A 25,510-nucleotide genomic window follows, 5' to 3' on the forward strand; every position below is an offset into this window, starting at 1 on the left:
AGGCTGCTCAGCGCCGTATTCACAATGTTCCTACACTCTAAGCTGTACTGGGAAATACCAGGGCTAGATTGCAGAGTCTTGCGTCTTTAGAGTCTGGACTTTTTATTCTGAAGGCAATGAGATGCCATCATGACTTCTGAGCAAAGTGACACGATCAGGCCTGTCCTAAGGAAAATAAATCTGCCCACAGGATGTGGTATGGATCCAGGTGGGGGTTGGTAACAGAGCGAGGAGACAGGAGGCATGGGACAGGCTGGGGCCCGGAAGTAACTGCAGAGCTCATGGGAAAGGTCATAAGAGCCTACACTTGCTATGGGAAAGGATGTGAGAAGTCCATGGGAGACGAAAAGTAGAGGCAGCAGTCTGTGATACACCACGGGATGCTGATTTGTCAAACAACTGAAGCAAAAAGTGAAATAATAATTATGCTCAGATGAGAGGCATGAACTGGGATTGTCTGAACAAGCTGGGACATATGGTCACCTGGTTCAACGTGACCAGCACTGAAGACCCAGAAACCTGCTTTAAGAGGCACGCAGATGACTATTCCTTCTACTCCTTCCCTGTCCGGCACATGACCCACTGCTTCCATCACTCTCCTGCTATTACATCCTTGGCTTTTTCTGTCTGACACATCCCACAAATGTCGCATCCATCCAATCCACCCAGGGCCACAAGGAGGAGGGCTCAAGGTCTCCCGCCAAGGCTGAGGCCACACGGCCACCCCGCAGTGGCTCCCTTCCTCCCTGGTCAGCTGTCTTATGCTTCCCCAGGGCTTTCTCCCCTCTCCTGGGCCCCAACCTCTCCCCACTTTCCCACCATTCTCCAGAGATGACCTAAAGACAAAATCGAGGTCGGAAGCTGAGAAGCCCATCCCCATGTCCTCTTCTGGCCCTCCACTCTTTGTCCCCAGCGTCAGTGGGACCCGGTTAAGGCAAAACCCAGGCCATGGAGCTCATGTTTTCTGGCACCCTGGAACACCTAACTCTACTTAAGACCACTTCTCTCTTCTATATCCTCAATTTCTCTCTCTCTCTACTGGCTCCTTCCACTCAGCATACAACTAAATTCAAGTTATCTGTTTTTAAAAGAAGAAAAAGAGGAAAGAATCCAATCAACAACAGAGGAAAGTAAGCCTCGTCCACCCACCCCTGCCTCACCAACTCCACCTCCACTCACTCTCTAGCTTCTGCACTGCCTCCCCATGGGCAGCTCCCCACAGCCCTCCTGTGACCTCCATGACGCCAAATCCCACAGGCTTTTCAGCCCTCACCACCCCATCCTCTCTGGTAGCTCATGCATTCCCTCCTCCTGGAGACGCTCTTCCACCTTTCTGCTGGTTTTCTTCCTGCATGATGGCCTGTATACAGCCCTCACAGCAGCCAGTCTGGTATCTGAAAGATGTGAGCCAGTTAAGGCTGGTCGTTTTAACTCTCCAACGATGTTCCATTTAGAATAAGATTCCCAACCTGAAGCCAGCCCAGAGTCCAACAACCCTTGCCCTGCCCCTGAAATGGGTCTTGCCCACCTCTCAGGCCACATCCCAAACTCCTGACACCTTCACAAGTCTTTGTCATTGTTTCCCCCCCACCCCAAGATTTGTTCCCATCAGGGGGCCTCAGCACTTTGCAGATCCCTCTGTTTGGGGTGCTGTTCCCCCCTCCATATCCCTGCAGCTGGTTTTCCTAGCTGGATGAGAGCTCTATGAGGACAGGCAGTTTGTCTATTTTGCCTCTTGCTTTGTCCTCAGCATCTGGAACTGTTCCTGGTACACAGTAAGTATTCCGTGGGCATTTATTAAAGGAATAAATAGGTATGAGATTAAATTTGCAGTATCTGAGGTTACCCCCAAGTGGGAACATCTATGAGTCTACAATTTCAGGAAATACCCATCTGGGACCAATAATGTTTTAAAAAATATATTTGAGATTCAGAAAACTTGCACATCATTTGCTACTCCTATCATCTTAACAGTGAAGAAAACTGAGGCCTAGAGACATTAAGGGGGTTGCAGGTCCAGAGACATGTCTCAAGAAAGCATTGCTGTTAAAATGTGCAGTTCTTGGGTTTTCAGTCCATCTCTTAAGAAACCAAGTCAATCTTCCCCTCAGGAAAAAGAAAAGAAGCAGAAATAAGCAATTTGTTAATATCACTACTTCTTATCAAGGTAAAAAATGCCTCATAATCAGGCATACCCATGGGCCTTGTTTCACAAAGGCACTAAGATGAGGCAATGTATGTCCCAAAAAACAAAACAAAAAAAAACCAGTTTTTTGGAGTCACTGAGGTTGACAACCCTAGTTTTATACTTTGGTAATACCAGTGACCTTGGAATTACAAGCTTGGGGTTAAGAACTCAAGGGTTCATTAAGACTCCCTGGAACATTCTGGAAAACCAGCTTTAGAGTCTTCATTGAACTCAAATCTCAGCACCACAGTTAAATGAGTGAGTCAAAAGAACGTAAGTTTAAAGAATTTAACCAGGAGCAGATGTTTCTCTTCACACCACACTGCTTCAACATCCAGTATTCGTGACTTTTTTTCCCCCCACCATCCTCTGATTTACATAGGCTTCCAAAGCATTAATGAAACACACTTTAACAAAATGTTGAGATGGTGCCATTAGGCATTGCTATCCTAGTTTTAACCCTTGGTTAAAAAATACTTTGTGATTCCCACGACTCCAGACCAACAAAAATATAACAGGGTCCTAATGACATTTGAAACTCCCATGGTAAACAAGGCAGTTAAACTAAGTACTTGGGGATGGTTTTCATTACAATGTGCTAAAAAAATGAATGTTTTATTGTTCTTTTGTAAATGCCCTGGAGAACCCTGGGATGGTTTTTCTGGAAGATGGAAATGATTTGAGAGAGTTTCAGAGCACATGAAGATATGTGATCCCTTTGAGTAACAAATAGGAGATGGGTTTTTTTTTGGAGGGGGGAGGGAAGGAGCAGCTTTGCATTAACAACTACTGAGAATTATACATTTAAAGATTATCTTCAATGTCCAATAACCCTTATATTCAATACTGAATTTATTTCCACTTCTCGCCTTCATTTTTATTTGTTACGTATTCTCAAAGTTCTCTCCTAGTAAAAGAATGAACCGGAAATGAACATAAGCATGTCGGAATTCATGTATGTGGCAGACTGTATTTTCCAAAGATGGCCACAACAATATCTCTCGTTCCATATGGTCTGCTGGAACCTTGTCATTCCTCCTTCAAGAGCTGGAACCCATGTCCCCTGTACTTCAACCACTATGGATCCTTATGACGGCCTCAACCAATGAGTAGGTGAAAAGGACCCTTATGTGACCTCCAAGGTATAATCATCAAAATTCCATGAACTTCCACCTTCTTCTGTTGGGATGCTTGCTCTTAGAACCTAGCTGCCATGTTTTGAGGAAGGCTTAGCAGTCTGTGGAGAGGCCTATAGCCAACACCAACTTGCCAGCCATATGAGTATGCCATCTTGAAAGTAGATCCCCCAGCTACCACCAAACAGCCCAGTTGATACCATGTGAAATGGAGATTAGCTGCCTCGCCAAGTACTGCCCAAGTTGCAGATCTGTGAGCAAAATAAATGACTACTATTGTTTAAAGCCAATATGTTTTGGGGTGGTTTGTTACATAGCAATAGACATCTTTTAAAATACAGTAATCATCACTAATCCATACCCATAGGAAATACCAGACTGCAATGATTTTGTGAAGTGTAAAATCTAAATCCTTTATAAAAGATGCAGTTAGCAGCACACTCAAATATACAGAAATGTAAACAAGGATAACACAAAAGCTCCCACGGAGGGAGCCTTCAGAGATCTGCTTTAATAAAGAGGTAAGAGCAATTTGTAATTAGCCTCTCAGTTTGTGATGATGCATCCAAACTGCTGGAACAAGCAGGTACCCTTGAGGTAAATAAACACTGCCCCTGCAGCATGGCTTACATTATTAATTGGTTTAGCAAACCTGTAGGCAAACTTAGGCTTAGTTCTTGTTTATCACAAGTTACAAATGTGCAGAGCATGAATTAATGATGATGCTTTACTATTCAAAAGCAATAAAGAATGATGCCCACATTCCCAGGCACCATCAGAGTCAGAAAGGGTCAGAGACTCCTGTGCTTGAAACTTAAAAAATATATCCATCTGTGTTATTCTTAAGGCATCATAACAAGAAGCTGTCATTGCCCTCTGGGGAGTATCTTAGAAGTCAGTCAGAGTAGACACTGCATCTCATTCAAAATGGGAAGTCATTGGAAACAAAATTTCTACACCAACTGAACGATGAATAGTTCCATCAAAAAAACTAACTTTATTTCCACCAGGAATATATTTAAACATTTTCTTTTAAAGTTTTTCCATCTCTTCGGGTGTTTTCCATCTGACTTGTACTCTGTACCTTCCATATGACAACCTTTTTCTCTCTGAAGAATCTTTCTAACAGCTCCTTTGACTGCTTTTGCTTTTGCCCAATAACATCCCTACCACCCCATCAATACCACCACTATCACCTTTATCAAGACCATCACTAGTACCCCAGTGAATAACACCTCCATCACCCTCATCCCTAACATTTACCAATCTCCCCCCAGCTACCTTTTCAAAACTAGGAATGCTGCTATCAGGCTAACAGAATGAAGATGTAGATTGGGAAGTAATTAATTAGATGGGAAACCTCAATTTAATTCTATTTTCTCATTATTTCATATGCTAAATTTATAATAATGAATTATTAAAATACTTGAATCTTTTGTCCAACCTACATATCCTGGGTTACTTGTACAGAATACAGTACCACCCCTATAATGGTAATATGCCCTTTTTCTCATTCTTTTAAACACATAAGAAGTCAAAAGTGATCCAACAAATGAATCATTTAAAGTTTAGATTTTTCTCACAACAGATTTTTTCCACTGGAGTGTCAGAAGGCAATGTTTATTTTTAACCTTAAAAGGAAAACAAACTTTGTAAAAATAATAGCCCTTATATTGAGCTCCAATTACAGTTGTTAGTTAAGTGGGAGGACAAAAATAGTTACCAATCAATCAGCAAACATTGCCATATTGGATGAAGAGCAGAGGGAATACTAAGACATACACAGAAAAATTCACAAAATGAGGGTATATGGCACCGAAACTCAGCACACCACTATCATAAACCTGAACTAATCAAATAAGGCTCTTTGATAATGAAGGGGAAGTCATTTAAAAGCTGGATTGTACAGAATGGGAGAAAATTTTTGCAACCTACTCATCTGACAAAGGGCTAATATCCAGAATCTACAATGAACTCAAACAAATTTACAAGAAAAAAACAAACAACCCCATCAAAAAGTGGGCGAAGGACATGAACAGACACTTCTCAAAAGAAGACATTTATGCAGCCAAAAAACACATGAAGAAATGCTCATCATCACTGGCCATCAGAGAAATGCAAATCAAAACCACAGTGAGATACCATCTCACACCAGTTAGAATGGCCATCATTAAAAAATCAGGAAACAACAGGTGCTGGAGAGGATGTGGAGAAATAGGAACACTTTTACACTGTTGGTGGGACTGTAAACTAGTTCAACCATTGTGGAAGTCAGTGTGGCGATTCCTCGGGGATCTAGAACTAGAAATACCATTTGACCCAGCCATCCCATTACTGGGTATATACCCAAAGGACTATAAATAATGCTGCTATAAAGACACATGCACACGTATGTTTATTGTGGCACTATTCACAATAGCAAAGAGTTGGAACCAACCCAAATGTCCAACAACGATAGACTGGATTAAGAAAATGTGGCACATATACACCATGGAATACTATGCAGCCATAAAAATGATGAGTTCATGTCCTTTGTAGGGACATGGATGAAACTGGAAAACATCATTCTCAGTAAACTATCGCAAAGACAAAAAACCAAACACCGCATGTTCTCACTCATAGGTGGGAATTGAACAATGAGAACTCATGGACACAGGAAGGGGAACATCACACTCCAGGGACTGTTGTGGGGCTGGGGGAGGGGGGAGGGACAGCATTAGGAGATATACCTAATGCTAAATGACAAGTTAATGGGTGCAGGAAATCAACACGGCATATGGATACATATGTAACAAACCTGCACATTGTGCACATGTACCCTAAAACCTAAAGTATAATAATAATAATAATAAAAAAATTAGCGAAAGAAAAAAAAAAAGCTGGATTGACCATAGAATCACAGAATATCAGAGCTATAGGCAATCCTAGAGATTATCATTCTAGTGCAAAGGTTTTTTTTTTTTGTTTTTTTTTTTTTACAGGGAAGAAAGCTAAGAATTTCAGAAAGTGAAACATCCCACCTAAATGGCTGCCTAAGTTATTAGGTAGTAGGTTTCTTTCACTGGAATCAGGAGATAATTCTGGAATTGGGTTTAAAGTTCCAGATTTCTCGAGGAGGCAAGTCAGTTTCAATAATTGAGTATCTCATCTCCAAGTGCTTTCTCCCTCCCCGCAGTGTCCTCTAGCCTTCTTCAGCCCTGCTGACTCCAATCCTAATGGGATCTGGCTCTTTGAGTGGGAATTCTCCCAAAGGCAGAAAAGGGGAAAACCTTACGTGGGTTGTAATTCTGTCACACTGATTCTCAAAACTCTCAGAAAAGATTCTACATAATCACAAGCAATAAAAATGAAACCTTCCAGTGTCAGGGGAAGATACAGCAGGCAGCCTAACTGCCTGCCAGGATACACTCCATTTCTCAGATGAGACACCCCACCCTCACATGCCATGAGGTTAGTTCAAATTCCCACACTCATTATCTGTGCTGGATCCCAGACAGAAGGTGTCACTGAGGGGGGATGTTCAGCACCTCTGAACACACAGATGGGAAAGTTCAACCTGTGCTGTAAACCAGTCAGCTGCCCCATGTGTTCACTGACGGTGCGTAATTGACACTCAAAACATGTTCCAGCTCATAAAAAGTTTACATATATAAGTATATATTACAGACATATAAAAGTATATATTACATATATCAGTATATATGTAATAGATATAAAAGTATATATTATATATACATGAAAGTTAGATGTGTATATATGTACACAAATACATACATATATATATATATATATCATAAATAAAAGTCTGGAAATTTTCCTGGTGATAACAGCAAATTCCATATTTGTAAACCAGTCTGCTGGGACGTATGAAGCATTAACAGGTAATATCCAACCCTCACAAGTCACTTCCAGGGAGGGTTTTTCAACAAGTCTCAACCATGCCAAATACTGAAAAAAGGTACTTCGGGTTGCAAAAAAAGAAAGTGTGTGAGTCTCCTAACCCTCTGTACTTTATCTTTATTGCATCACTGTTCAAAGCATCTGTTCCCATACAATTCTGAGGCCCTGCAAGCCTTGGAAACACACAGGCTCTTGCTCTTTCATTCTATAAACATTCACTGAGCACATGCTAAATGACCTACTCTGAGCTCAGCATCAAACAAACAAACAAACAAAGGCAAGAAACAATACACAATAAGTAAAAACAGGAACATGTCTTAAGAGATGACAAGAACTTTAGGTAAAAGGAAAATGGAAGAGACAAAGGGAGTCCAAAATACTAGGGTAGGGAGTGGCAGGAGGCAAGTTGCTCTTTTAAAGATGGGTGGGAAGGTAGGTGCATTGAGGTAACCTGGAACGAAGATTTGAAGGAGGTGAAGGAGTCAGCCAAGCAGATATCTAGGGATAGATGCACCATAGACATTATGTTCACTGCCAAGAGTGGGACCAATATTCACTAACTACAGCATAAAACTCCAATGCACATAAGCCAGAAAGTGAAATACACCACTTATAAACACTCATACACTATATAGCCTGGATATAACCTGGTGATCTCCTGGATTTTACCCCCTAAAATGTTATTTCTCAAAAATGAGGGAATTGCTCTGAAATTTACATACGTTCCAGATCTCTCACAATCTAAGGACTCTCTCAGTTACTTTATTTTGAACAGCAAGATGCTTATTGGGGAAAACATATTCAAAGCTAGTTTGGGACATTTATTGAAATAAGCTGATGGACTTTTTTTTTTTTTTGAGATGGAGTCTCGCTTTCTCACCCAGGCTGGAGTGCAGTGGCGCAGTCTTGGCTTACTGCCAGCTCCACCTCCTGGGTTCACGCCATTCTCCTGCCTCAGCCTCCCAAGTAGGTGGGACTACAGGTGCCCGCCACCACACCCAGCTAATTTTTTTGTGTTTTTAGTGTAGACAGGGTTTCACCCTGTTAGCCAGGATCATCTCGATCTCCTGACCTCATGATTTGCCCGCCTCGGCCTCCCAAAGTGCTGGGATTACAGGTGTGAGCCACCACACCCAGCCAGACTTTTTTTTTAAGGAGGAAAATAAATCTAAGAAAAATTTAAAATAATTCCTACAACATGGAAAACAATTTGGGGTGCTATAGTAGGCAATCTTCTTACAGATGGCTTTAAAAAAGCAATGCAGGGCTGGGCATGGTGGCTCATACCTGTAATCCCAGTACTTTGGGAGGCCGGGGTGGGAGGATCACTTGAGGCCAGGAAAGGCATTTGAGACCAGCCTGGGTAACATAGCATGACTCCATCTCTATAAAAAAAATCTTTAAAAAATTAGCTGAGTGTGGTGGTGCACACCTGTAGTCCTAGCTACTTGGGAGGCTGAGCAGGGAGGATGGCTTGAGCTCAGGGTTTGAAGCTGTAGTGAGCTATGACTGCACCACTACACTCCAGCTTGGGCAACACAGTGAGACCCTGTCCCTTAAAAACAAACAAACAAAAAACAAAGCAATACAGGAATTCTACACACAAATGAACACCAACGAACCACTGTGACATAAATGAATCTCACAGACACAGTACTGAGCAAAAGATGCCATTTATACAAACAGGCGAAGCCACTCTTTGGTGTTAGAAGTTAGAGAGGTTTCCCTTGGAAGGGGAGTGGGGAATTGTGGGCATGGCTACAGGAAGGGTTCAGGCTGTTGCTCCTGCTCTATTAATATTTCTTGAGTGTTGGTTACTCAGGTGTGTTCATTTTGTGCTAACTCACTGAGCTGTACACTTATGATTTATGCACTCTCCTGTATTGATGTTATCTTCAATAAAAAGAGGTGTTTTCTATTTTTTTTTTAAGAGCAATGTGAAGTGTTTCCATTATGGAGATTTCTTATTGCCATGTCAGCTGGACAAGAAAAAACAACTATCCAAATGTTATGTGAATGAGCACTTACGACTCAGGACAGAATTTACAGAGATAGCATCATTTATGAATTTTAAAAGTGCTGCATCCCAAACAATTTGGAAGAAAGTAAATAGGATGAGTTTGAAACTGTGTTAGATGGCCCTGAAAATCATGCTGGTGATGATAAAGGCAACCAAGTGCAATAATGCATGAAAAAAATAGTACAGAAATAAAATTGTTCCATGAGATATAAACACAAGAGAAAAGCACAAGTTTACAAGCTTACACAATTTATATAATTTAAAATATGCATGTGCAATTAAATTAATATTATAAGCAGAAATTATTTCAAATATATTCCTAAAATGTTATATGCCAAAGTTGGCCCCAAACTTTTTAAATTTTTTTCATGGGAAAAATAGGAGATCGTCTTTTAGATCTTGGCATATATGCCTTATATTGCTCTGTGCTCTGCCTCCCCTTATGACTGAGAAGACTCAATCACAAATGCTTTGTATCAACTTAGAAATTATGAAAAACTGAAAATTGTTTAAATAAATGAATTCTACTAAAATATGCTGTCCAAGATAGTAGCCATGCGCCACATGTGGCTATCAAGGACTTAAAATACGACTCATGAGACCAAGGAGCTGAATTTTTTTTTTTTTTTAAAAGAGACAGGGTATCACTCTGTGGCCCAGGCTGGAGTGCAGTGGTGTGATCATAGCTCATTGTAACTTTGAACTCCTGGAATCAAGAGATCCACCCCCCTTGGCCTCCTGAGTGGCTGGGATTACAGACATGCACCATCATGCTCAACTAATTTTATTTTTATTTTTGTAGAGACAGGGTCTTGCTATGTTGCCCAGAATGGTCTCAAACTCCTGGCCTTAAGCGATCCTCCTGCCTCTAATTTTAAAATGAAAGCAATATGAAATATTTTTCTGTTAAGTACGACTTTACTTTGTAGAATATGTCACTTCAATTATTGAAAAGTTAGCATCCAAATTGAGATGTGATTTAAGTGACACCAGATTTTCAAGAGTTTGGCCTCCCAAAATGCTGGGATTATAAGTGTGAAAATCTGATGTCACTTGAAGCCTTGAAAGAAACCTGTAAAAACTTGTAAAAATTTTTTTAAAAAGTAAAATATCTCATTATATGTTGAAAAGATACTATTTTGGATATATTGGGTTAAATAAGATGTATTACTAAAGTTAATTTCACTCTCGTTTTTACTTAACATGACTATTAGATTTAAAATATACATAGATGGTTCACTTTATATTTTATAAGAGAGTTGCTAAGGAATAAAATGCCATTTTTGATCAGAGACGTCAGGGGAGAGATAAAAAAAAGAAAAATCAAACCTGGAAAGACTGATATTTGAAGATCTGATTAACAGCTATGGCAGAAAAAGTCCAGGAGTCAGGAGAAATATGAGAAAGCAGAAAGGAAAGGGAGAAACCAGTGCATCTTTTTTTTAATTTTTAGAATTAAAAAAAATTTTTTTTAGAAACAGGATTTTTCTCTGTCACCCAGGCTGGAGTGCAGCAGCATGATCCTAGCTCAGCTAGTGCACCTCTTAAGAGAAAGTGGTCAGATTACCCGGGGCTGATCCAGCCAGCACAGCAAATTCTATCTACAATTCCACAGCTGTCAACAAATCCAATTGACCTAGTTTTTGCTAGGTGTTAGAAGATTGCTATATCTGTTATTAAAGACACAAGAAGAATGGCAGAAGTGCCGAGCACATGTCTTTCTAGAGTGAAAAAAGAAAGGAGGGAGTTTTTAATTGCTCTGCTCCAAATCTTTCCCTCCATTAGAGGTTTCATTGAGGATTAGAAAACACACAGTTACACCAAATGTCTGGGACAGGAAGATTTGTTTTAACGGAACCAAGAAAATGCAATAAAGTACTAGATTCATTTGAACCTATGGCAATTTTGTACTTTTGGAAACAGCCAGGATTAGTACTCATTTTAAAAAGAGGGCCGAGCGCGGTGGCTCACACCTGTAATCCTAGCACTTTGGGAAGCCGAGGTGGGTGGATCACCTGAGGTCGGGAATTTGAGACCAGCCTGGCCAACATGGTGAAATCCCGTCTCCACTAAAAATACAAAAATTAGCTGGGCATGGTGGCAGGTGCCTGTAATCCCAGCTACTTGGGAGGCTGAGGCAGGAGAATCACTTGAACCTGGGAGGCAGAGGTTGCAGTGAACTGAGATTTAGCCATTGCACTCCAGCCCAGGCGACAAGAGTGAAACTCCGTCTCAAAAAAAAAAAAAGAAGAAGAAGAAGAAGAAGAAAACCTGTCAACAGATGAATGGATGAAAAATTGTAAGAGGTGTATGCGTGTGTGTGTAATGGAATATTATTCAGCCTTAAAAATATCTTGCTATTTACAACATGGATAAACCTAGAGGACATTATGCTAAGTGAAATAAGGCAGACACGAAAAGAAAAATAGTGCATGATCTCACTTATATGTGGAATCAAAAAAAAAAAAAGAAAACATCAAATACATAGAAACAAACACTAGTTACTAGGGCAGAAAGGAAATGGGGAGATGTAGGTCAAAGGGTACGAAATTGAAGATATACAGGATGAATAAGTCTGGAGATCTAATGCACAGTATGAGGACTACAGTTAATAAGATTTTATTGTATACTGGAAATTTGCTGAGAGATTTTAGGCGCTCTTACCACAAAAATGGTAACTATGCAAGATATATTAATTTGCTTAACTACAGTAACCATTTCACTATGTGTATCAAACAGCATGCTGTAAACCTTAAATATGCACAATAAAAATAAAATTTAAAAATAAATAGAAAAGAGAGAAGAAACTGACCACCCCCCCCCCACCCCACTGACTATCTGTGATTTTTCCATGGTTGGTAGGTGGTTAATAAATTCCTCATTTATTTGGTACATTTTCTGAAGTATGTGCTATGGTATAGATAGGTATTTGGTCTCAGTCTGTCTGTCGCTCTCTCTCTCTTTCTTCTCTCACCTCTCTTTTTCTTTCTCTCACCTTGAAAAATAGAGTGGTATTTGGAGAGGAGGAAAAGCCAGGAGAAAGTTCTCAGGTCATTTTGAAGAATGCCAAGTTAAACCAAGCAAGCAAGTTTTGCACCCGGGACCTCTTCAGAGCCTTGACTCTTTTAAGAAGCACCATGGGCTGGGCGCGGTGGCTCACGTCTATAATCCTAACACTTTGGGAGGCTGAGGCAGGTGGATCTCGAGGTTAGGAGTTCGAGACCAGCCTGGCCAAAATGGTGAAACCCCATCTCTATTAAAAATACAAAAAAATTAGCTGGTCGTGGTGGCGGTCGCCTGTAATCCCAGCTACTCGGGAGGCTGAGGCAGGAGAATGGCTTGAACCCAGGAGGTGGAGGTTGCAGTAAGCCGAGATCGCACCACTGCACTTCAGCCTGGGTGACAGAGCGAGACTCTGTCTCAAAAAAAAAAAAAAAAAAAAAAAAAAAAAAAAAAAAAAAGCATCATGACTCTCCAAGAGGGCTTACTTACAATGCGTGTGCCTCCGAAACATACTGGATGAGGAAAACTCCTACCCAGGAGCATTCCAGGGAGGGTGCAATCAAGAGCCATTGGCTTGGATGGAAAACAGAAACTCCAAATCTTCAGCCCCTTTGGCTTCACTCTTGGCCAAAAACAAACATGACTGTCTGCTGTGAGCAAGAATGGTTCAGAGACAACAGGGGCCAGAAGCTGTGGGCTGCCCCAGCTCATCCAACTGCCAGTCTCCTTTGGGACCCATCTCAGTAGGGTAGGGACAAGGTAACATCCAGGTGCCCCATGGCCACAGCCAGGTCCGGGAGAAGCAGCTGCTCACCCCTCACCTTCAGGAGCTCCCAGGTTGGCCTACAATCAACCCAAAACACCAGGCCTCAGGCAGTCATATCAGCCTTGATACCATCAACCTCCTAGCAACAAGCAGAATGGAGACATCCCCCGGGTGGCTGGAAAGTCACCTTGAGATGACAGAGTGTTATGCCCAGGCCCAGTCTCTCCCTGGAACAAAGCATTGCTGGTCACACAGCTGCCACCTCCCCTTGGTTACCTTCTGCTTCTCCTCTGGTCATCTGCCTCCTCCACTAGCTCTAGAATAGTTTTACTTCCTTGGATGTGGGGTAATTTCTCTGCAGCGACGACAAGGGAGTACAGGCCTCACAGCAGCCACAGGCTGTCCACAGAGCCAACAATAGGCCACTTGTCTATTCTGTGCACATTTTTTAGGGATCCCAAGTTGTTATTTCTTTCTGATTTAACTATAAGTCATTTTATTATTATTTCACATGATATGTGCTCCAAATGCGAAAAATTACATAAAATTTTAATGCTTTACATGGGCAAGATCTAATTCCCTGGTCAGATATTAAAACCAATTGCTCAATAAAAAATTATATTAAGGAGAACAATGAAGATAATTCAGCAAACCCATGAGAAAAAAAAAAAGAACATCTTAAAATTTTAAATTTTAAAAAAACAACCTCAGAACTATCCTAGGACTAAGGCAAAAACACACAGACCTCTATGGGATAAATGGCAGCGGTTTTTAATTGTACCCCAAAAACATTTTGGATCATGCCTCGCAAAAATATGCTTCTGTGGAGGTTGCCAGTGTCTTCATGGCCACTCCAGCAATGGCCGTTTCTGAATTAGTCTTAGGGGTTAGTGGAAAGGGCTGATAACTCCTCCATCACTGAAATGCCCTCTTCCCCTGGCCTCCATCCCCCACACTCAGCAAGTTTCACTCTGACCTCTCTCGCTACTTACTTTTTCTTTTCTCTGAATGCTGGAATTCCCCTGGGCTCAGCCCTAAGGCCTTTTTCCTTCACACCCTCCCTTCCTTCCTGGGCGATTTCATCCATGACCGTGGTTTCAGTTACCTTCTGCCAGCAGGCGTCTCCAGCCCAGATCTCTGCACAGAGCTCCTGAAGCACAGACGCCACAGCTCATTCTGCAGTCATCCTTATCTCAGCAAAGGGCCCATTAATCCAACTGCAGGAGCCAAACCAGCCTTGTCCTCTCTCTCTTCATGGTGCCTCGTTACCCCATCCAGAAGCAACCCTGGTGGTCTGCCTGGCTCAATATTTCTTAAATCTATCTACCTCTCTATATCTCCATCAAGACGCACCACCTAAACTAAGTGACGATCTCTTGTCTTTGAAGAGCTACTCCAACAGGGTCCTAACCACATCCACTCTTGACCCACAAGCCAGTCACTAACCTGCAGCCCTTCTGATCTTTCCAAAGTATACGTTTGGAATCATTCTCCAGCTGCTCCTGAAAGCCATCCAGCAGCTTTGCACTACACTTAGGATAAAGGGCCCCATCCTCAGCCTGGGCCTGCAGGGCTGTATGGGGACCCGACTCACTCTCCAGCCTCACCCCCCCTCACTCACCCCTCTGTCATTTGCAGGCAAGACACAGTGAACTCCCTTCTGCTCCTCAAGCCAAACTTGCTCCCTCCCACCTTGGCTTTGTCTGAGCTGCTCCAGGAGTCCCCACCACCTCCACCCTCCCTCCCCTGTTGACCCTCAGGTCTTGGTATGTACACTTCATGGAGCACTCCCCCAGCACCGCCAGCCTGGGGCAGGCCCCTTGCCATGTTCTACTCGACAGCGCTCACCCATTTGTGATCCTACAACCCTCGTGTGCACATCTGTTCTGTGTCTGTGCCCTCGGCTAGACTCTAAGTTTCATGTGTCCAGGGCATTACCTGGACCGGCTTACTGAAGTATTCCCAAACACTACCAGCAAAGATCTGTTCAAAGAAATGTGAACGAAACCTGACCCACTGATGCTGGATGGTAGATTCCCGCAGAGGGAGAAAATGAAGCACAAGAATGTATCTCCTTTTTTGGGGAGTGATTGAGACAAGCGTATGACCCCTTCCCTCCCTCCGGCTTAAATTAACTTCAGCTAACCTCTCTGGACAGAACAGGAAGATCACAGGCCAATAAAAATAGCAAGAGGACAGAGGATCAAGAGAGGCCAGGGTGGGAGAGGAACTTCATGAGAAAACAGCGGCCTCCAGGCAGTAGCTCCTGCATTTTTTCCTCCATTAGGAACATCTAAGCCTGTAACCTTCCTCCTCCCTCCCCTGCCAGCATCAAAGGAGGGGATGCCCATTCCCTTGTGCCCCTCCCACCTCGCCCCGCCTGGAACCTGCCTCCATCTTTTATCACCTCTTCTCTCCCAATACCTTTCAGCTTAAAAAAATGTTAAACAATGAGAACTCATGGACACAGGAAGGGGAACATCACAGTCCGGGGACTGTTGTGGGGTGGGGGAAGGGGGGAGGGACAGCATTAGGAGATATACCTAATGCTAAATGACGAGTTAATGGGTGCAGGAAAACAACATGGCACATGGATACATATGTAACAAACCTGCACATTGTGCACATGTACCCTAAAACCTAAAGTATAATAAAAAAATAAAAAATTTAAAAAAAAAAGAACTTCTCTCCACCTGACACCCTAAAAAAAAAAAAAGTTCAAATCTTCCAGGCATGGTGGCTCACGCCTGGAATCCCAGCACTTTGAAAAGCCAATAGGGGCCGATCGCTTGAGCCCAGGAATTCAAGACCAACCTGGTAAAACCTTGTTGGTTTGAGACCACGCGGTGAAACCCTGTCTGTAACAAAATTAGCTGGGCGTGGTGGCTCGCTCCTGTAATCCCAGCTACTTGGGAGGCTGAGGCAGGAAGACCATCTGAGCCTGGGTAGGTTGAGGCTGCAGTGAGCTGTTATTGTGCCACTGTACTCCAGCCTTGGCAATGGAATGCTGTGTTTCAAAAAAAAAAAAAAAAAAAAAAGACGGGGTGGGGATCTCAAATCTCCTATTTAAAGTAAACTGCTCTTCTGTCCTTCTAAACATATTTACTTAAGCCCATGGCAGGAAGGCCTCTGCCTGTTCTACACTATGACAACTGCTCTTGCAAGACTTACCCGTGGCATCCAGTGGCCAAACCCAGTGGCCCCCTCCCACTTGACCTCCTCCCGGCTTTTGATACTATTCTCCATCTCTTCTCAAAGCATGCTATTCCCATGGATTCTGTAACATCACACTCTTCTGTTCCTCCCTCTACCTTGGAAAAGTGCTATTTTTCTTTCTCTGGATTTTACCAAAGTATATCTCCGTTATGAATTGGGAAAAAACTGGTCCTTCACCACAGATAGTGTGAGACAAACTGGTCTAGATCTTGCAGTCTTTTTAATACATCTGTCTGCTTACACTGAAAAACCAAGAAACCTCACAACAAGAAAATATAAACTTATCAACTTCTCTAAAACAAAGCCAACCAGGTGCCCAATCAAACAACAGATCTTGCAATTTTGGGTCCATATTTCCACCAGGCATCAGAGAGCAGAGGCTCAGTGGAAACTGCCCCTTGAGATGGGCATGTGCCACTGGATGACCATCCTTACCACCATTCTTGCCTGCTCTCAGGATTGACACCTCAGACACCCACATCTCTGTTCTTGGCTTTATTGCAAGTCCCAGCCCAACAACCACAGCTGCCTTCTGGAATGTTCCCTGAGTGTCCCCCTGACCCCTCAAGTCTTCATACAACCATCCCCATTCTCATCACCTCTCTGCCCCCAGGGTTCCTCATGCTGTGTTCTTGGTCCTTACAGATGACCCCATCTCACACCTGAGTCACCCAGGTGTCATCCTTGGCACCTCTCTCTCCTTCAGTGACATGAAGGTTTAGTGAGTATTCCTCTTTCTTTCAATGTATCCATTAACTCGATGCTTATGTATTAAGTCCTGAAGACACAACAGTGAGCAGGGCACCCCACTGCCCCCTGCAAGGCCTGCGCCAGCCACCAGCTCACTGTCTTCCACTCTGAAGACACACTCATTGCTGGGATGACACTCCATTTTCTGCCTTTACTTCCCCTCAACACTCACCCTCCCCAGGTTCATCTTTTTTAAATGTCACTATTCTCTTGGTTTGTGGGTGGGTTCTGGTGCAGCAAGCACAGGAGAGCCTTTTTAACATAATTTTCATTTCACTCTGAATCGGCATCTTACCCTAATTAAAATTAGACTCTCTGCACTGCACTTGTAGAAATGAAGCTCTGAATACTCAACAATCAGCCAGAAAGTAAATGATGAGTCATTTATATAACAGGTGAAACTTCATCATCCCGGAGGTTTGGGATATTGTTTCATTAAAAGAAGCCATTGAGATTTTTCCATCTGTCAAGATGCTTTCTTTAGGTTGAGGCATAAGTAGCATCATTCGGTTTTCTGAAGGACAATGTACTTGGTTTAATCCAAGACAGTATACTCGTTGAGTGGGACCAGCCGCCCCTCAATGGTCTTCATTGCAAAGGCTCAGTGGGCTAGTGCAAGATAAACCTAGTTCTTAAGGAGATCAGGGAGGTCAGGAGCTCCCTCACAAAAGGGAGTCAACTTGGGGAACAGAGCCCAGAGCTGAGGGCCTGAAGGCAAAGGCCCCCGTGTCTTGTCTGGACAAGGGCAGGGAGTGTGGCTTTCTCCCACAGGCAGGACAAGGCAATTTCCATCAGCACAACCTGGGCGGCAAAGGCCTGGAGCCCATCCTTCACTGAGGGGACGCCTTCGAGGCACTCCAACATCTGACCCCATGTACCCAACATGCGTTACAGCCATTTGCCTCCTATGCTCAACCTCACATTCTGGCTCTGACAGCCTCCACCTCTGTCCAGAAAGGGACAAGCTATGCAGGAGAGGTAGCATGGCCAAGTGCTCATGAACATGGTCCCTGAGTCCAGCAGGCTGGGTTCATATCCCAGTCCTGCCATGCACAGTTATAACTTTGGGCAAACTGCATAGCTTCTCTGTATCTCAGTTTCTTCATCTGTCAAATGAGGATAAGTCTTCACAAGCATGAGATGAGGGTTAAGGGTGGAGTAGACATGAGCACTTCAGCATAAGGTTTGCCTAACACATGAGGAGGATTCCCTCTGCAGAGTAAAACCTTATTTTAAATTTAAATAAAGCATAGATACACAAATTTGGGCCAGCAGCATATGAGACAGAGACAGACAGACAGACAGACACACACACACACACACACACACACACACACACACATATATATATATATAGTTTGTTTTTCTCCTGGTTTCCTGTATTTCTGCCTTGGGGCTCCATGCCATGCCCTACATCTTTACAGTAAACCCTCCTGACTCACTGGAGCTCGCCAGACTAGGGCTCTGCTCCACGTAATCAAAGGAAGCCCACCCAGAACAGCCTTCCTTTTCTCTTTGTCCATCCCACACTCAAGCCAAACAGGACTTGGCTCTTCCTCAGCCTTATGCCTTCAACCCATGCTCCTGTCCATGCCAGCAACGGCACAGAGCTGCCCACCTTGCCTCTCAGCCTCCTCCAGTCTCAGTCCCTCACTTTGCAGAGCCCTCATTCCACACCTCTCTGAAGCTCTCTCCAGTCCACCTAGCCAAAGAAACTTCTGGCCACTCTGAAGCCCCTTGGCTGCCCACTCGTGCCTCTCCTATGGAGGGTCTAATCCAGGCTCCATCATTTAGCAGTTCCAGCCCCTGGACAAAGCCCTCTGCCCCTTGACCTTAGTTTCCTGGTGTCTAGAAGGGAGACTCCACTGCCATTCTGGTCTCTCAAATGGAATTTTTGAGAGACCAGAAGCATATGCCAGAAAATGTGCGCAATGACTGAAAACTTCAAAGTGCTCTCCAAACTGTAGGCCTTTCCCATAGACGCTCTCGTGAATGAACAGCAATTTGAAGATGAACACAAGGCTCTTCATTCTGTGTCACTCTGCCTGCTTTACAATCCTCTGGGAGCCCTGAAGAGTGGGAAATTCCAGAGGCCCCCACGGACCTGCCAGCCACACAGTCTCCAGGTGCACCTGATGGGCAGGTTGAGCCCGCCCTCGTCCCAAAGGAATTCTGGCACCACCATCATTCTCTCACAGCTTCTCAATTCTTCATCCCTCGAGCATTCGGCTCTAGGACTTAGAAAACAAGTCTCTCCAAGTCTGCCCATAGCTCTGCATTTTAAATGTTCTGTGGTCCATAATAACTTACATAAAGGGCCAGTAGAATGGAGCACAGCAGGACACAACAGGAGAAAACAAAATGCAGTAACATAGATTTCATTTGACCAGCTAGAGCACTCAGAGAAACTGGCAGACCACACCAAAAGGAATGGAGTCATTATCATCTTTACACAACTCCCTTCACACTCTCTGAAAAGTCATGATGGAGAGAGGCGCAAATGACGGCGTCTTCAGCTAATTTTACTAGACACAAATGACTTTACTTTTCCTAATTGTGAGAAATAATGAAATCTTCTCTCCCTCCTATCCATGTCCTCTATCCAAAGGTTCTGCTAATTTAAAACATTTGGTGGAAAAATAATACTGGGGCATTGTTCTTATGAAAAAAATCTAATCCTTTTAATTCTAATATGCAGAGAAGAATATGAACCTGTCCTGCATGATGGTACTATGACAAAACGAGTTAATTACCATCTCATCCTAAGATGAATCTACTTGTCATAGGAATAGGAGCCATTATTTCACACAAAATAATGACCCAGATAAAAAGTAATGACTGCAAGCTGAGGCAGCCAATGACACAGCTTCATCTTGACCTAACTGAACGGCAATTAACAAGTGTCACCACTACATATATATAAATAGGGCCAAAGCTATTCATTAAATATTTGCAATGAAAAAAACCACAAATGGTTTTTAGCATACTTCTTCCTGGGAAGCACCTGTGGTCTTCTACCTGGTGTGATGACAGAAAAATTTACACGTGTAAAATTCAGCCATCAGTTGGAATAGCCATGGGCGTTGGAGAGGTACACGGGATTGTCCTCTGCTCTTTGCACACAGAGGTGGTATTTTCTTTAGAAATTATGGCCAGCAACAGGAAAGAGGAGCAGGGAGAAGGGGGCCCAGTCCCATTATTTTGTCCCACTTCTTGTTGTCATGGCAACTGGACTAGAAACTAAAGCCACAGCCAGCAATGACAGCGAGAAATGCTGGGTCTTTCCAAGTCCAGCCCTGTCCACTAACAGACAATGCAGGGGCAAACGGTGGGGCCACCTCAACACACCTGGCTCCTCCAAGGCAGGAATGACCACAAGCCACATTTCTGTTTAGAGGAGCAGAGATGGAACTCTGGGATAGACATCTGGAGACACTGCAGGTCAGAAATCTCACTGCTGCCCTGGTGTGCAAGCTGTCCAGTCTGTCTTCTTATTTAAAAACCAAGTGTATGACAGGAGCAGGATGATACGATGGGCCTTAAAGCCTATTATTTTCAAAACGTTAAGAACAGAATTCTTACACTATAAGTCTTCACTTCATGTTGTCAATAGGTTCTTGGAAACTGAGACTTTGAGCAAAATGACAAATGAAACCAATTTTCTTCTCAAGGTTAAAACTAAATGACACTGAATGAAATTGAGGACCTGCTGTATGCTGTTTCACTAAAAGTCAGTTTCCAAGAACCTACACAGTGTTAAGGACTTATACCACTACAGAATGAGCAGGTGTCATTTACTTAATAAATTATCTAATGAATCATCAGATACACATGTGTATACACAGGTCCATAATCAGTGGGAAAAAAAGAATGCTGGTATAAAAGTTAAGATAAAAACTGGCTGATGTCCTTCAGGGCATAAAAACCCTAACTTTGAGGGCATTTTCCACTGGACAGATGTACATCCCCACTTGGGTACTACAGAAGCAACACCCTAGTAGCCCGCAAATCGGGCTGTTTCCTGAAGAACGGAGACAGGACCACTGAAATGGGTCATGCAATGACCTAATTTGGTTAAGACAAAGTCACCAACTCATATCAACTCATATGTTTTCTTTCTTTTAAGAGACTGGGTCTCACTCTGTCACCCAGGCTGGAGTGCAGTGGTGCAATCATAGCTCACTGTGGTCTCAAACTCCTGGGCTCAAGCAATTCTCCCGCCTCAGCCTCTAGAGTAGCTAGGACTATAGTCAAGCACCACCATGCTCGGCTTTTTAAAAAGACTTTTTTTTTTTTTTTTTTTTGGCAGAGATGGGGGTCTCACTATGTTGCCCAGTCTAATCTCAAACTCCTGAGCTCAAGCAATCCTTTTGCCTCAGCCTCCCAAAGTGTTGGGATTACCGGCTGAGCCACGGCGCCCAGCCTCAAATCACATGTTTTTAAAGAGCATATTTGAAAGTGGGCAGAGCTTTATGCCTTCCTTTTACCTGCTTACCCCTCAAATATTCCAAGCATCTGAGTCTTAATTACAAAACCATTTCTAAAATGATTTTTTCCCGGTATTCAGATCATAGGGTAAATTCCACGTCTAGGATGTCCCTATACAAGTTGATTATTTACAGCAATCCAAACAAAGATAGCTCTATTTCTATAGAAAGCTACATGAGTTATTAAAACACTTGTGTTCTCAGGCTTATGCGTATGTGAACAAAAGCTACTTCCCCCCTCCCCCATTTCTTAAATAATAATCTGAATTCTACCAGAGTAGAAAGAGCCTCCCTCATCCTAGCAAAATTACCAGAAATTCTGACCTCAGAGATCATCTGGCTCCTGGTCTATGGGCCATAGACCCATACATGAGCGGCTACTCCCAGAGTCCCTGGAGCCTGAACACTCAATACACGTTGAAGGGAGGGTGGCAGCAAGGAAACAAATCTCTTTTAAAGGGACAACCTAATCATTTCACTGTTCTACAAAATTCCTCTCCACAGCTTCCCGCTGCCTTTACAGCCCTGTCCCAGCTGTCTCTGGCCCCTTCTCCCGACCCTCACTCTCCCTCTGACTTTCTTTTGATTCCCCTCGCTCCCTCCTGCCTCAGGCCTTCATGTACACTCTTCCCTGTTTGGAGGGCTTCCCAACCTTTCCGAGCACAGCCGCATCCCCAAAGACACCCCGTCATCCTTCCCATCTCAGTTCCAGGTACCTTCCGGATCCCCTTGCTCCTCGGCCCCGGCCAATTCCCGCTGGTAACACTCACTAGTTTGGCTGTTTTATTCTCTGTATCCCAGCATCTAGTACTATTCCTGGCCCAAAGCTGACAGCTGACAATATTTATTAACAAATTCCCTAATTGGCTGATTGTACCTCAAATCACAATCACCTGTATGGGGTGGGAATTGTCGATTACTAGGGAACACTGGGTAAGAGAGAACAAGATAAGCATGAAGCAGTGAACTCAGCCCCAGTTTGGGGCTAGGACATTCCTTCTGTAGTAAATGTCATATTAAAACTCAAGTAGACCCTACAGTTAGGCGCAAAACCTCATATGGCATGAAGAAAGGTTCAAAACCAGCCATATTTCTGGGCAGATATGAATTCCCTTCAACTAGGCAGTTTTCCCTGGTATGTTCGAATGTGGGTGGCCCAGGACTCCGGCATGCTTCCACACCAGGAAGGGAAGGGGGCTTGCAGCAATGGAGACCCACAGATAAAGGAAGGTGGGATCTGGGAAGCCACATTACCCCATGAGGGTTTGAAAGGAGTCCCGGCGCAGGCCTGCAGGTCTGTCAGCTGTTAACCCCACTCCAGCTCGAAAAGACGGGACCCGGGCTCCTGCATGCCTGGGGAGGAGGGGTTAGCCACCTTGTTCCAGAGTCAGCTCTGGAGGGGGCTGCTTCCCTGTGGGGCTGCCAAAGGTTTAGGTCACAGCTCTTGCATGGCCTCTTGAGTGTGGCTGATCTGCCCTAAGCCAGCTACCTGCCTGTTCACTCAGGTGAACACTCGTAAACCTCTTCAATGGTACCCTGCCTGCAGCGCTCACCTTCTTAATGAACTCTGGGATGAGTTTCTGGTCTGTCAGGTGGTCTAAGGAGGAACAGCAATCTAATTCCAAGATGTAGCCTTCATTGTGAAGATCAGTTTTCTGAGATCTGAAGAGAAAGAAAAGCACACACACAAACAGATTAATATCTTGCATAATTTGGAGACAGTCTCACTCTTGTCACCCAGGCTGGAATGCAATGACGTGATCTCGGCTCACTGCAACCCCCACCTCCCAGGTTCAAGCAATTCTCCTGCCTCAGCCTCCCGAATAGCTGGGATTACAGGCACCCACTACCACGCCCAGCTAATTTTTTTTTTTTTTTTTTTTGAGACGGAGTCTCGCTCTGCCGCCCAGGCTGGAGTGCAGTGGCGCGATCTCGGCTCGCTGCAAGCTCCGCCTGCTGGGTTCACGCCATTCTCCTGCCTCAGCCTCCCAAGTAGCTGGGACTACAGGCGCCCGCCACTGCGCCCAGCTAATTTTTTTGTATTTTTAGTAGAGATTGGGTTTCACCATATTGGACAGGCTGGTCTGGAACTCCTGACCTCAGGTGATCCGCCCGCCTTGGCCTCCCAAAGTGCTGGGATTACAGACGTTAGCCACTGTGCCCAGATGCAGAATATTTTTTTTTTTTTAAAAAGAATCACTGGGTCTTTAATGAAGCCCCAAATTCTTTCCTGAAAGTAATGCCAAAAAGACACTGATGAAAAATAGTTTATGGAAACTACTCAAGTAATATATACAGATCCACATCATAGTAAGACCTCCAAGATGTAGCATCATGTAAAACACATCATTATAGAATGATGGGTTTGGTACAATACAGCTTACATGTTATACGCACACACACACACACACAAACTCTCACTCCAGTAATGTCTGTGTCCCATTGGTTTATATCTGCCAGGGCACAGAAAAAGAACAAGCAAGACATACACCAAACCAATAATAGCTGGTACCCCTGGGGAATGGGGAAGGCTTATGTGGAACTGGGGATGGGTGGTGATGGTATGGGTGTGGGGGTGGTGATCAAAAGTGACTTTAGCCATAATCCCTAATTGTTTTCATTTTTAAATGAAAAGGATATATTCCTATATCACTTAGAAAATTAAAAATTAATTTTTAAAAGACTTTAAAAGGGTTCAACCCCTTTAGAGGGCAATATGGCAAAATCTATCGAAATTAAAGACGCATTAAAGAAAGACTACCAAGCAACTAAAAGAAATTCTGGGAAAACAGTGTGGGTGTAAAGGGCTGTCTGAGGTGAAGGCCTGCAGTCTTGCTGTCAAAGGAGAGGCTTCCCAGCACACCCTGCCATCTCTGCACACAGGGGCTGCTTTCCAAAACACCACCACATAGACCTCCCCGTGATACAGTACAGTTCAAAACTGCACCCATTCAGGAGAGCCAGCAGCAAGTGGTCACCAGGAGGAAATTCCACCACTTCACAGCCATTCACAGGCAGGGCTCCTATATGACACTGGAGTGGAAGTCATGTGGGTGTCAGAAATTGAAGGGGATTCCTTGGCCCAGCCAGGCATAAGGCAACAAGAGTGGTACTGCAGCTAAGGGCTGGCAGAACGTGCTGTCTCTCCTAGGTGGCTGGTGGTACTGGGGAGTGGGAATTAGAGACCAAGGTTCCCAGCTCCTTGTCCAGGGCTCATGTACACAGCTAATCTGCACTGGTGGAGGAGGGAGCAGAGCCCTCCTGGCCCACTTATGAGGCTGCTCTACCGAAGAGGGGCCCCTGCAGCCCCTGTGAGAGCAGGACTGTCCAGAAAATCCGTAAAGCAGGCACTTCCACACTGAACTCCCGAGATACATGCATCTCACCAGTTTCTGTGTATTTGCTGCAACATTTTAAATAAATTTCTAAGATTCTTATATAGCATTAAAAGCAATTTATGCTACCATTAACCATCTGTGTATGATTCACCTTAAATTTAAAAGTGAAAAAAATGAAAGAGGATTTGGTTTTCCCCAGGTGTGCAACTGTGATTTGGTAAGCAAGCTTCAATAGCTTATTTTAATTTTTCCTTCCAACATACCCTTCCAAGGGTAGGGTACTGTGGCACATACATTCAAAATGTAAAACAAAAAACTGATTTCAATCTGGAACAAACTAATCCCAAAAGAATAAACCAATTCTGAACCCTAACCTTTTTGCCTTAATACTTGGTCAGAGACTAGACTCATGTTCTCATTTCCTCCCCATAAAATCCAGCTGTTCTATTACATGGAAACAGGCTATATGAGGTTATTTAGAAATATCCATTGAGATTTCAAACAGGTAGACTAAAAAACTGTAATCATTTTAAATAAGTCAATGCTGTATCCATTAAGTACAACATTCATAGGATGAACAAAAGGAAGACAAGTTGGTCTGTAAGCAACTCACAGCCCAGATCGATTCTAGGGAATAATATTTAGCATAGAATCTAATAAGTACCATCTTCAGTTCTGGAACAAGAAGTTCTATAACAAGAAAGGA

The 25,510-nt window shown here is 43.6% G+C and overlaps 1 protein-coding gene across 3 annotated transcripts in view; it reads right to left on the reverse strand.

The window, feature by feature from the left end:
- The window catches only part of RFTN1 (raftlin, lipid raft linker 1), a 203,177-nt gene that overhangs the window by 72,126 nt on the left and 105,541 nt on the right, over positions 1-25,510 (reverse strand). For all 3 annotated transcript variants that reach the window (XM_030816864.1, XM_030816865.1, XM_030816866.1), the window contains exon 4: positions 23,020-23,128. In XM_030816864.1, coding sequence (XP_030672724.1) covers positions 23,020-23,128 — 109 coding nt within the window. The remainder of the gene's footprint in view (positions 1-23,019; positions 23,129-25,510) is intronic.

The sequence above is a fragment of the Nomascus leucogenys genome, chromosome 8 (genome assembly GCF_006542625.1).
Source record: "Nomascus leucogenys isolate Asia chromosome 8, Asia_NLE_v1, whole genome shotgun sequence".
Classification (NCBI taxonomy): Eukaryota; Metazoa; Chordata; class Mammalia; order Primates; family Hylobatidae; genus Nomascus; species Nomascus leucogenys.